Source organism: Bolinopsis microptera, chromosome 12 (genome assembly GCF_026151205.1).
Source record: "Bolinopsis microptera isolate Bmic1 chromosome 12, MBARI_Bmic_1.0, whole genome shotgun sequence".
Classification (NCBI taxonomy): domain Eukaryota; kingdom Metazoa; phylum Ctenophora; class Tentaculata; order Lobata; family Bolinopsidae; genus Bolinopsis; species Bolinopsis microptera.
The window spans coordinates 4774142-4787333 of NC_087083.1; the positions used below are offsets into that span (position 1 = coordinate 4774142).

Consider the following 13192-nt stretch of genomic DNA (forward strand, 5'->3'; position numbering starts at 1 on the left):
ATTCTCAAAGAAAGTTTGAACTTTAACCCTAATACTTTAGTGCTACCCAAGTTCTCATTAAAAACAATCACGCTGCAATACCTGACCGTGGTGGCAGCTTTTTTTTGGAAACTGACTCAACCCCAACTATTCAACCCTTAGACGGTCGTTACATATACTGAAAGTATTCTTAGCTCCCACACCGTCTATTTAGTGATATACTATCCAGCAACTACTGCTTCATCCGACAAGACACCCTCCATTTCCGTCTATTCATAGCCTAGATGGGACAACCCTATAGCGATAAAAGTGGGACGAAATTAGAAGTCGTTAATTAGAGCTAATTAGAGCCGTCAAAAAAGCACACGGGGACCATGTTAACTTGTTAAGTAGACTGTGGCTGCCAATTATAATAAGGGTGGGGAGCGGTGTTTAACGTGCCCGGACTTGTTTAAACCTGCTTGCGGGTATGAGTTAGTTTGTCTCGGTCTGGGATAAGAGTTTTATAGACGCCGTTTATTTATGCCCTTATAAGGTAATGGGAATGGAGGGGGGTAATGATGGATTATAGAATTTAATATGTGTTGGTGATGAGGAAATATATTTTTAGGTACCCTCAAACAACTTACGGGAGAGGATCTAAGGAGGCTAGTGACTGTGAAGGGCCCGGTTTGGCTTTTACCCTTAACAAAGGTATATACCGCTGAATATTTTTCTTTGGTAATGTTTACGTCAGAAAGTGCGTTATTTACAGATTAAATATGTGAATGTTATTTATTCCCAAAGCAAAGTAGCGTTTCTCTTGAATATAAAAGGCTTTTAGTTTTAAATGTTTTTAAAGCACGACCATGCTTAATGCTTATAACTCCAAGTATCTAATAATATTCTTTAATTTTGTATGATTATTTACTGCAGCCACCAAGAAAAACGTCATCGATAGTAAGCCTACAGGCTTTAAAAAAGTGGTCAAAGTTGAAAACCAAAAGGGAGAATGGATATTTTACCCAGAGGAAAATTATCAAGGTTGGTACAAAATAAATCATTTCATTATATAGATAGTGTAAACATGCAGATTGCAGAAATACTAAGACCTCAAAAAGACTAATAAGACAAAAAACTAATGATTATCTTCGTTCTGGATCCTTTGATAGCAATAACAGCAATGATAATTAAATGAGCTGCTGTTTTGGTAGTGAATGAAGCTCTTTTAAAGAATATTTCACTTTCACCAGGTGATGCAGTGACTGTTCTCGAGGGAGAAAGTTTCACTAAAGGTGACGGTGGCAACAAGACTGAGCAGGTCTTAGCAGCCAAGTCTTACTACGCTGTATTCCCCAACGTCTTTTGTTATCTACAGGTAATTAATTAATTAATTAAACAGGCTTAAATTAATCAATTAATTAAATAAGCTCCTGAAACGTTAGATTATCTTCAGACTGGAGTGTAAAATTCGCAAAGATTTGTTAGATGTAGGAGTAAACAACTCAATCCTGGATATAGTGTAATAACTAATAAGACCTTTTTCATCTTGTGATTTGATTTTGTAATTATAATTTAGGATTACGCTCATGAGTACAAAGGTAGTCGGTCGAGGGATATGCTTGGAAACGAGTGTAAAAACTCCACAGGTATTGAAACAAACAAATAAAACATGTTTTTAACTATTTTAATCTAAAACACCCATCATCAATCACTCAAAACGATCTTTTCCAATTATTCCTCAAAACATTCCTTGAAATGTTCCAAAAACCCCTAAACTCTTCCCCTCTAAAAACCCCCACTAAAAACACCTGTCGCTATCAAAAACCCTCACTGTTCAGGCGCTGGGGTTTGTTTCGCTGATGATGACTCTGAAGCTCCAAATTGCTACATTGCTGATGGTAAACTGTCACCTTGCGGTATCCCTAAATGTATCTGGGACTACGAGTGTTACTCTCAAAACGGTAATAAGTAGTATTTTCACTGATTATTTGTTATACAAATATTAAATAGTATGTTTCCAAACTACCCTGAAGACAGTCAGAGGTTAATAATTATGATATTTTATTCTAACAAACACTTTTACCCTATAATGGAGGATCGAATTAATTAATTGTGATATCTTCTCTTTTAGGGGTCAATTACAGAGGAGACGAAACTACAATAAACGCAACAAAATCGTCCTATATGATTTTTACGAAGCATTTTAACTGTACTTGCCAGGTAAGGATTTAATTTGTGGGTCATGATGTTGCAAGGAGAGTTTGTCCTAAAGTTAATATGAACCTTGCAAACACAGGTTTAAATTTATTTTCCAAGTTCTCTGTTTTTGGACACCAACTTTATCATGGACTTTAGATATAAACTAGAAGTAGCAAGAGTGTAATTATATAAGCTTTAATACACAGTTTACAATAATTTGCGATATTTGATATGATCTAGAATAAATGTAACATTTAATTAATATTAATTGATAATAGCATTTTTTAATTAATGATATCTCGATCTTATTGAAATAAATTTGCAGTCATGGAACGATGACTTCCCGACTAAGCATCCTGGTACTCATCCACGAGATCCGGGGATGGAAAAATATGGACTTCGAAGTGTTTACTGCAGGTTTATTTATAAAATATTTTCTTTGATCATGTATTTACTACCTTCGTGATTATTTTTATGTTCTAATTTGAGATATTTGAATACTATAAAATTCCAAAAGCAAAGTTGGTGGTCGAAATTTAGTTATTTCAATAGCCCTCTGTAAAAATTTATATTTTTTTAACTTCCATAAGTTAAAATTTATTTTTATTTTAGGAATCGATACCCAAACAAAATATTTTTTAACTTTGAGTTTTAACTTTAAGTTTAAACTATTTATATTTTAGGAATCCTGACCCCACCAAGATATTTTCTTTGGTCACGTGATCATGATCATTTCCATATTCTAATTTAAGATATTTGAGTACTATAACAATTCCAAAAGCTAAGTAGGAGGTCGAAATTTAAATATTTTAACAGCTTCCTCTAAACACTTTTATTTTTTAACTTTAAGTTAAAAACTATCTTTATTTTAGGAATCCAGACCCCACCAAATACTCGAAGCCATGGTGTTACGTAGGTGTCGGTCAGAAACATGATGATTGTGAAACTTTCGCTAAAACGACCCCAAGTGAAGTATGCCCGTATACGAAGAAATGCACAACAGAAAAATACTATACTCAAGCTGAAGGCAGAATCTGAGAGGATTATAAAATTGTTTAATCGAGGTATTCTTCATTCGAACCTGACAGTATTTTTGAATTTTTTGAGCGACCTCACCCAGTTCCTCGGCTCAAATGTTTTTTGTTATTTATATAACTATATATATATGCATGTTTTGTTTTAAAAATATAATTTTTGTTTTGAAATTTGAATATTGATTTTTGTAAATTTGTAATACCAAACGATGATAATTGAATTTTAATAAGAAAAATATTTTAATGGTTTATTCAAATATCAATTCTAAGATTATTAAAATGGAATAGATAAGTCAAATACGTGCTCATGCAACTATCCTACGATATAAACTATATAAACTATATATATACAAAACTATATAAACTATCGGAGGGCCCATGCTTGTACAGGAGTTACATCTGCACTCGATATCTGTGTTTTGGTGAACCACGAGTCATTAATGATTACATAAATTTTAAGTATTTTGCATAGTAAACTAGCTTGCAAATCCACACTTTCTCTCAAGGTATATTTTGTAGCTTATTCCATTGTGTAATTTGTATGTAATTGATTGATTTAAAAGATTTTAATTGAAAAAATATAAATATAACTATAGTATCACCTTACCAGCAAAATTAGGGTTTAAAGACGGAAGGAAAAATATTGGACGAAAACTCTTTTAAACGAAAAGTATGAGAACTTATGTTTTTTTAACACATAAATGCTGTCTGGATGATTGTCGATAAGGTGAAAGGCTCCCATTTCTCACGGAAAAATAATTATAATTTATTTTTATCTACGAACTAACTGATATACACCATATATAAAAAGCTGTCTTTAAATTGCACGTGATGGTGGTATTTGTGAATTGCTACGGGAATTACAACGGTTCTGAACGGTTCAATGACTCATTAAAGAAGTTTATGTAAGATCACATCAAGTTTTCTTTTTCCGATGGTTGAACAAGATCATCCATGTTAGATACTATCACATTTTTTGTCACGCGCAATCTGGTTAAAAACTTTTCGCACAACTCTTGTGTTATAAAAGTGAAATAGCATGTAAAAAGTGTGTTAAGTAGTAAAACTGTAGGACAATCACCAAAAAAAGATTATCCAATAACATATAATTTTTTTGAACTTTCGATTTTGTGTTATCACAATAACCTCCAAAATTTACATAATTTACACAAATTTTACTATTTCACTGTAAAATATCTTAAAAAACAAGTTACTAATACTATACTACAAATAATTTAAGACAATTCAACAAACAAATATTGCGCTATCTGTAAACATGCAACTATCATATCTTTTACTGAATCTTTTACTGAATGTTTAAGCCGTCAGTTCATTATCACGTAACACTCATAATTCAACCATAATTAAAAATCATCCATACATGAACGAGAATAACAGAAACTAAGTTAATTATTCCAATTCCCCTGTGCTCTTATAGCTCAAATTTACAAAAAATGTTTTAAAATGAGTTCAGAACAAGTGCTATCACGATAAATCGACTAAGGGCAATGATTACTAAATTATGACAATATAATCATAATTACAGTTTTATGCCCTCTAAGAGCACATCCGCCTCCTGATTTCTGGAGAAAGTGAAAAACTTTCATATTCCAACAGGTTTCAGCGGGATTGATAGAAAGTTTCTCGGCCAAAAAGTTTCTCGGCTAAAAAGTTTCTCGGCTAAAAAGTTTCTCGGCTACTGATATTTAATTTATTACAAATACGTGCGGGGTTACAGCTGTTTGTCCGAATGTCCGGCAAATTTGACACAACATACAAAAAAGTAATAAATAATGAAAAAGTCTAAATAAAATTCGTCGTTTGGATTTACTCGATGGTAAATGTTTGGCGTGTTACAGTTACTCCTGTCACGTGACGCTTGGCTGCCGAACAAGATGTTCAGCCGGCTCTGTTTACGTTGCCTGCGAGGGGAGGCGATATAGTTCTGTGTCCTCGGACGTGTGGCCCTAATTCAACGATGCAAAATCAGCTTTTAGACTTGATTGAGACGAAGTGGTGAGGCAGGCGGCGTATCTCTGAGGCGGAAGTATCCCTATGGAACTGGATTGTTGATTCAGTTGTAGAATAAGAGAACTAGACAGGATTGCAGTCAGGGTCTTATCCTAACGACATCCACATTTCGTTGCTATCAGGTTCTGATGGGGGGTACAATTCATGGAACCTTGTATTTGTAGTATTTGTAGTATTTGTAGTATTTGTAGTATTTGTAGTATTTGCAGTTGCAAAATGTTAATGATTATAAAGAAGAAAAGTATCGTTTATCAATCATGAGCATAAAATGTATAACTCAAAATGTGATGATCTGCATACCTGAACTTCTTTTCTCCTGAGATCTTTTTCGAAAAACATGGATCTGAACTCCACTGGAACACAACAACTCGGTACGTGTGTCTCTCCGGGCCTTTTTACACCCAGGTGAGCCTGTAAGGATTGAATATTTGTTAGGGTTTGGAATGCAGAATTATTGTCTATAATAAGAAGCACGTTTTTAAGTTTAACGAGTGGAATGGTCGGTGAAGTGCTGAAACTTCCGTTTTTGGAAACAAACCTGCACTATAGTGTGACTGTTGGCTTCTTTTGAATGTCCAACGGAGCTACATGAGCCCACGCACTGGCGAACGTTTACGATTTCAGGGTGCATCCCTTTTGGAAAATCCATCCAAAGTTCTTCTCTGAAAAATGTCACTGGTGAAACTTCCAAAAGCTATAAATACCGCGTAAATGTTTAATTGCCCCACGATATGTTTATTTTGCTGTGCAAGCGGTAAAAATACACATCATGTGCCAATAAATTATTGAATGTGATGTTTTCAGGTTTTATTAATATTACACGCAATGTTTATTAACAACAAAGTGTAAATAACAGATTCCAATCCACAACTTACAGATGACACGGCGAATGGGCAACATCGTCAGGATCGACCATATTTGAAGTCACATCCCGTTTCACTCGGCTACTATCGTCAATATCATCTCCCAGAAACATTTGCAGGTCTACAACCTCGTGAGAGTTATCTCCATAAGCAACTAACATTGGAGTCGTACTGTCATCTGAAATTAAATCAGATTAATTACGAGGATTGATGAAGACGTGGGGTAGTTTAAGACGACTCTGTGAAGAAGTCCTTGGATTAGCCTGTACTAGATTATATCATGACTTATGGGCTTATGATGGGTTGGGCATATGCATATTACAGTATCCTTGGAGCTGCGGTCAGTTTCAACTTTCAGGGACACCATGGAATGTGCCTGTAATCTGTAAAGTATCACATATCCAAATAGTACCGTATAATTAAAACAAAGACTACGTAAGCGGTAAGTACCGTCTAGATTGAGTTAAGCCCCGGTCTAAGTGAGCCCGGTTATCGATATCAATTAGCTTCAGGTCAACCATGTCTTTTCAGGAAGATTTCTGTTTTCTTTCATATTATAATGAATCACATACTGGTTAGAAAAATTGTTTTGACAAAAGTCAGTTACGTTTTCTAAGAAAAATACTTACGTATGTCGAGGTTGTTTCTTGTAACAATAAGATCTAATCCACGAGAAAGCCCGTAAACAACATCTCTGTTGAGAGATATGACCTGAATCATTCCATCTTGAAGATTTTGTTCTGTCCGGAGTTCGGTCAGGTGACTTCTGTTTCGATAATGCACAGACGGGACGTCCAGTGTAGAATCTGTGTGGATGGTTGTAATAATGTCATTGCATGGTTGTTTTAATTGCTAGGTAAAGGTTAGATTGAAGTTAAATTTGTTAGATTGAAGTCAAATTCGTTAACAGCTAAAAGTATAAGTTTCACAGAAAATTTCATACAATCTCTGCGATCACTTTAATCATAATGCTCAGATCAACGGAATTATAACTTAATTATAACTTCAAGTTAAAATAAACAGCGTACAAATAAGAGCGGTAAGTTACCAATAATATTAAACTGAAGTTAAAATAACTTACCAAGAACTCGAATAAGAAGCTCGCATCTGTCAACCGTGGGACTGAGCATGGCAGAGAGATTGCTAAACCTAATTGAAAATCTATTTCTCCTGGACACGTACGCACCTGTAAAGTTACTTTAGTGAGTGATGACAGTTGGTACAGAAATGAACATGTAAAATCGAAGGTTAATAATTTCGCACTACAAGTACGAATAAGTGGAACAAGAAATACTTTCGCTTTTGGGTGTGGAATGCGGTCATCGTGATGACAGTATCACAGAAAATACGTAAACTGTATTTGTATCCACTAGAAATCAAACGATCATGCGAGAGCTGTGACGTTAATCCCTAAAATTAAATGAGTCTACGAGGATGGTCACTACGTGATGGCTATGTCTCAGATCAAGATGCAGCATATCGCGTGATCCAAATAATTTGTAATTCACTGTATGCAGCTTCATAAGTGTCTATAAGTGTTGTCTGAGGTTAAGCGATCTTCAAATAATACGAGCAACAAAGTATGGCGTGATCAGAATTATCACTTTGACAAAAACAAATATCAAAGCTTTAAAGAATTAAACGTTTTTGAAAATATATTTGAAAATTGTTGATGATAATACATAATATTCCATCGACAAAACAGTTGTTCCTTTTATTACCTGACGTAGAGGAAGCGTAGAGTTCAGAGGGTAAACTGTTGCTAATCGTAGGGAGGGAATTCTGGTTTTGGGGAGTGGCCAGGACCACTGCGGTACACCAAACTATCGTTAAACCGATCATCTTTCTTGTGACTTTAAAACTAGTATACCTATATCAAATAAACAGCTGTAAAGCCCTGGTATGGTAGCCAATAGTAGTAATCAAACTGAGAACTGAAGTAAATATGACAGGGTAATAACATATCAACATTACCCTGAGATAATGACGCAATATCTTTCAGAAAATAAAGGCGTAGGGAAGGAATTAAGAAATTCGGGATCAGGCACGCAACTCGGGGAGAGTGAGGAATGTGACCCGCCCGGCCGCGGCCGGTCTGCATTGCATTCCGATAGTGTGTCGGTCAGGGAACTGATGATATATATCTTGCAGCTGGGAGTGGAGACCGAGAAGTTTCTAGCACGCGTAGTATAATAAGGTCAGCTGTTTTAAACATCCATGGGGAGTCTTGCTTGTAGTGGGATTGTGGGATTGTGGGAATCATGGCCGGGGTGTTAAGAGGTCGGCGCGTGAGGTTTGGGTATGTGAGGGTGTTTCCTTTTTGATGTTTCTCCAGAAATTTCAGTTAGATTCATTGCTTAGGGCTAGAAACTTATTGAGATGTAACACCGAAGAAATACCGTACGATTTTGCGCGACATTTTGAAAGTAACAATTTGAAAACTTTCGGTGCTTCCCGATACCTTTCAGGAGTTTTTGTGTTCCCAAGCTCTTAAAAACTAAAAACAGCGTGATAAGTAAACTCTTTTTAAGCATATTTCTGACAAATTTAAATTATCACGTGATCAAATACATGGAAATATGGAGCCAGTACTAAGGCAAAACCAGTATCAATCCCAATCAAAGTAATTCGTGCAGCCCAATTTGACACCTAATGAACAAAAGGCCATTCTTTGAATAATTTGAAGGGACCTCGAAAATGTACAAATACCTTGTCAGCTCTATGACTATGATACATAAATTACTTTGCGAGGTTTACTGTTGCTTGATGACTTGGTTACAAATATGGCCATCAAAATATTACTTATTACAATCGAGTTATGACAGTACAAGCCAACTAACATCAAAACAGCCATTACAGAACGCGAAATTTCTGAAATAAACGAAAGAAAAGTTCTACAACAGTCCCCCTCCCAACATTTTAACTAAACACATCGACCAGGCAAACACGAAAAAACAAATACCTGGACACAGGACTAAAAATAGTTGTAAGGTAGCAACAATCACCTGAACAGTTTATTATTTATAACCGTTTTGTGGAGCAGGGTGGACGGAGAACAGTGACGCATGACTCAGTGCTTCTGACGCTCGTGTTGCAGCCGCAATTATTCTATTTTTTCGGTTAAATATAAACTAAATGGACACATTAGGAAAATGCTAGAGTTCAAGGGTATATTCTGTGACGTATATTTTACGTCTTTGAGTGCCAATTAAGCTGGGAACAAAATATGAGAATCATGGTGGAAGGAATGGCAGAAGTGTTTAAGATGAAGACAAGCAAATTGGCCAATTGATACTTTTAGACTGAGCAATATATGTTGGGCTAGTTAGAGCTTATTATAATAGACCATAGGAAATCTTCCGATTCTCGAACTTTCTAATTTTATTTTCTGGTTTAAAATAGTGATGAACATTCGTCGGAAGCTGATGGTTGAGCATGGCGACAAAAATGAAAACGAAGATCATTAGCGAATCACTAGCTATGTACACAATCTGGAAGGAGCAACTGGCGAAGGTATGACGCAATCAACAGCATTGCAAATTTTATTACAATGCTACTAATCCTGGTAAGGAAACTTAAAAGAAAGCACTTTGATTGAATGACCGAAATGTGCCACTGGTTTGGAAATAACGCAATCCCCAAATTCCTTTTTGGAATGTTTTCCGCTGTGTGCGATACCCGAGCCAAGATGAAAACTATTTTCACTTGATCTGAATACTTCTGGTTACGTTTGATGGTGACATTTTTAACATTTGGGTAAGCAAAGAACGTTAGTTTAATGCTCTTAAGTTAGTTCAGGGCAGGTGAACGTCTTTTACTTAACACCTTTCAGCTCGTAGAATTACTATTTTTATCAATGATTATGATGACTGATCGCACGTTGTAATATTTAAGATGTGATTATAATATCCTGTATGAAACCAGACATAATTATTTAAGTTTGGTATGTGACAAAACGGTGATATACTATCTAAATTGTAGATTTAGGCCCTTATAAGGGTATTTTAATAAAAATGCTAACAACGAGTTTTACGAAGCTGGCTCTTAAAACGGATTTTGAAATACCGCACCCACCCCGTAGCTTGGCCCGGTTTCAATAAACTGTTATTATCGTTAATTATTATCTTAAAAGTAGGGATGAGAGCGTGATGTATCACTATATTTGTGTCTGGGTTTAGTACGTTTCAGCCTCCGCCCAAAATTTAAATATGCTTACTTGGAATTTCGGTACCAAGTGGGGTTATAGATACCAGTTGCAGTGCGACAAATTGTGGTAATTATAGTAATACCATTAATTTCTGATGGAGAAGGAAACTGTGGACGAATAATTTGTCAACAGAAACGAACTGCGTTCGAGTTTGTATTTTTATCCGCTCTTATATCGATAAATATAGGACAAGCACATTGGTCCTGAATTCCTAATTTTGAGAAAAGTGTATTTTATTTACTATTTATATCACTTTCAACACTATAATATAACAAACAATTTGAGTATAGTTATTTAATGGGATGCTTTAACCAGGTACAGCTATATAGTCCACACCCTGGCTCCATAATATGAAGGACATGCTTTAATTCCAAATGAAGTGCACGAATACCGGAGGAAGATCTCATTATCCCGTTCTTGTAACTCATTTCTCCATCGGATAATACAAATATAGATTCTGATAAATTCTGTGGAAATTGAAGATATTTTATAAGTCAATTAAAACGCCTGACAGGAATGTAGGGTCTACTATTATAGTCCCACCAACAGTTCTTAACATAAGTATTCAGACATCCAACAACTGGGAGATGGTGGGCTTCAAAGTTCCAAAGGTATAATAATAATCTATTGTTAGCATCTCCTTAAATACCATCTCTCGGGGCGTGTAGTAAAAACCGGGCCAAAACTTCCCGGTCATTATATGGGACTGCATTACGCAAAGTGAGCTCTCGACTTTAAGCAATGTACTTTTTGCTCCTTTTACTTCCATTTTGGAGCTGCGAACCCGGAAGTGTGGTAGTGAATATCGCCGCACTAAAATATGACCCAGAATGGAAATATGGCGAGCAACCCTGCAACTTTAAGTATGTGCTGACAGGCCTTAAGAGAGGGGTGGATCACCCTAGACAGGGCACTACTGCTGCGCTATAATTAACCCCTGCAGCTGATGAATTGTTAATTGTTGGCCGCGGGCACAAAACAATGTTAAGTAGTTTGGGAGAGAGCGAGAGAGAGCGAGAGAGAGCGAGAGAGAGCGAGAGAGAGCGAAGAGTGCGAGAGAGAGCGAGAGAGAGAGCGAGAGAGAGCGAGAAAGAAAGAGATGAGATAACATGAGTTGCTGAAAACTCTCAGCACAACAAAGCCCTGAAAGGGCCTCAACCGACTAAATAAGATGTAATGACTACCCACCGAACGGGCTTCAACAATTCCAATTACAAAATTATTGGCGCTAACACTACAGTGTTATTTTTGCAGAGCGAGCGGGGAAGGATAACTAGCTGGGATATTTTATTAGGGCTTTAATGACAACTAGAGCAGCAGAACACTCACCCCACCCAAGTCTTGTGATCTCTACAGCTCTTGTTATGTTGGAGCTAGAATGTGGGAATGTGGGAGTCTCGTTATCAAGTTGTGAGGATGGTGGAGTGGTAGGGGCAAGCATATTATATGCGGTAAATACCGGGATAGAGGTGGAACATAATGCACGGATTTAACGGAGGATTTGTTAACCAAATCTGTAGGGGAATCTTTGGTATGATCATTGATTTATGTATGGGTTTGGAACTTTCTTTACGCCCTAGAGCAGGACCTGCCCGAAATTTCAGAGTGTCTGCCGTTGTGGCAAATTTTTCTTGGTTTCCTCTAGTAGGTGCTCTTCACAGCACGATCTGGCACCGCGTTATGTGACAATAGTGTTGTTTTAGAGTCGGGAAATGAGAGGCAGGCGACGTTGGTTGAAACTTCAAAATTGTAACCTTGTCAAGAAGTGTTTAAAAGTTTTTCCGGTATATATCGTGTAGCCAATTGTCCTCGAATGGGCATGGCCACAATTAGGCTGGGAATCTTAGTTATTTGTCAATGTGTCAGGTAAACAGTGAACAACTTTTTTTTCGGAGAATTTTTCCTAGAATTTGGGTCGGGGTGGCAAAAGTTTTCGGCTAATTATTATACCGCAGAATGATAGTGATAATATAATTCATGTACAAATAAGGTAACGAAACATGCAAGGATCAGGATTAACTAGCTAATTATTTGCCCGGAAAGGAAGTTAGGACTGTGATAGCTCAACAGCCAATAAGAGAATAAGTATAAGTATTTGGAGACTTTACAGGTGGAATTTATTGTTTTTGGGTTGTTCAGTGCGTACCTATGCTGAATTTTATTATTATTATTTATTTTCCTTTCCATGCACCCAAATCGAATAAGCACAACAATACCTTATTCATAATCATCGGCAATCTTAGACCACCCGTGAAACCGCGAATAGGACGAAATATCTGAGAATTCGAAATATTTGAATAATATTACAACGCTAAGCCAAAAATTCTTTGGGTGGGCTAAGCCGGGAGTGTTCTCGTAAAATCGGATCGCTAGTTGAATTATTACAATCTTAAAAATATACAAATAACCCTCTTCCATTTTATTTCAATATTATATTTTAATACAGTCTCGACTGAATTAAAATCATGCATCATATTATGTAAATAACTACTCTCCCGATAGTTCTCACTATTCTATACTTTCAGAAACAAAAGAATTGCCTAATTAAAAGGTGTTAAAGGTGTCAAAGGTGTTAAAGACAAAATATATACTGTCACTTTTTCCTATTTTCACACCGTTTCCACCGTTTAGACTTAAACTGAAAAAGTAAACAACAAAACACTGCCCCAACACGAAACAACGCCAGAATAACCTCATGTGATGAAAGACCACGTGACCGAACAATTCCGTGCTCCAACAATTCCGCAATTAACCACGACTAGAAACATCCACGTGACGTCATCAACAAATCTACCGATAATTGCATGATACCGGTAAAGATAGGCTATATATCGAAAGGAAGCTAGAACTATTTCATTTTATTGTTGCTCTCGGTTAATAAAGCAAAGAGGATGTCC

General features: G+C 36.3%; 2 protein-coding genes across 2 annotated transcripts in view; one reads left to right on the forward strand and one right to left on the reverse strand.

Moving 5' to 3' along the window:
* Positions 1–3793, forward strand: part of LOC134824109 (proprotein convertase subtilisin/kexin type 5-like) — an 89610-nt gene extending 85817 nt beyond the window's left edge. Inside the window, exons 29-36 of the mRNA XM_063835835.1 lie at positions 590–672; positions 895–1002; positions 1212–1336; positions 1538–1607; positions 1800–1922; positions 2093–2181; positions 2486–2577; positions 3033–3793. Coding sequence (XP_063691905.1) covers positions 590–672; positions 895–1002; positions 1212–1336; positions 1538–1607; positions 1800–1922; positions 2093–2181; positions 2486–2577; positions 3033–3198 — 856 coding nt within the window. The 3' untranslated portion in view covers positions 3199–3793. The remainder of the gene's footprint in view (positions 1–589; positions 673–894; positions 1003–1211; positions 1337–1537; positions 1608–1799; positions 1923–2092; positions 2182–2485; positions 2578–3032) is intronic.
* A 95-nt stretch (positions 3794–3888) lies between these two features.
* LOC134824110 (uncharacterized) lies at positions 3889–7982 on the reverse strand. The gene is made up of 7 exons (XM_063835837.1): positions 7810–7982; positions 7170–7274; positions 6718–6894; positions 6101–6266; positions 5764–5887; positions 5526–5636; positions 3889–5350 (listed from the first exon to the last, which is right to left on the reverse strand). The coding sequence occupies exons 1-7, from the start codon at positions 7928–7930 to the stop codon at positions 5318–5320; spliced, it is 837 nt and encodes a 278-aa protein (XP_063691907.1). The 5' UTR covers positions 7931–7982; the 3' UTR covers positions 3889–5317.
* Positions 7983–13192: the final 5210 nt, after the last annotated feature.

Bases quoted from the DNA above. Each gene is read 5' to 3' on its own strand.
- LOC134824110 (XM_063835837.1), bottom strand. From the start codon at position 7,930: ATGATCGGTTTAACGATAGTTTGGTGTACCGCAGTGGTCCTGGCCACT. The intron at 7,275-7,809 runs GTAATAAAAGGA...GTAACTTTACAG, and splicing joins CTACGCTTCCTCTACGTCAG to GTGCGTACGTGTCCAGGAGA. The intron at 5,351-5,525 runs GTATGCAGATCA...ACCCCCCATCAG, and splicing joins TCAGGAGAAAAGAAGTTCAG to AACCTGATAGCAACGAAATG.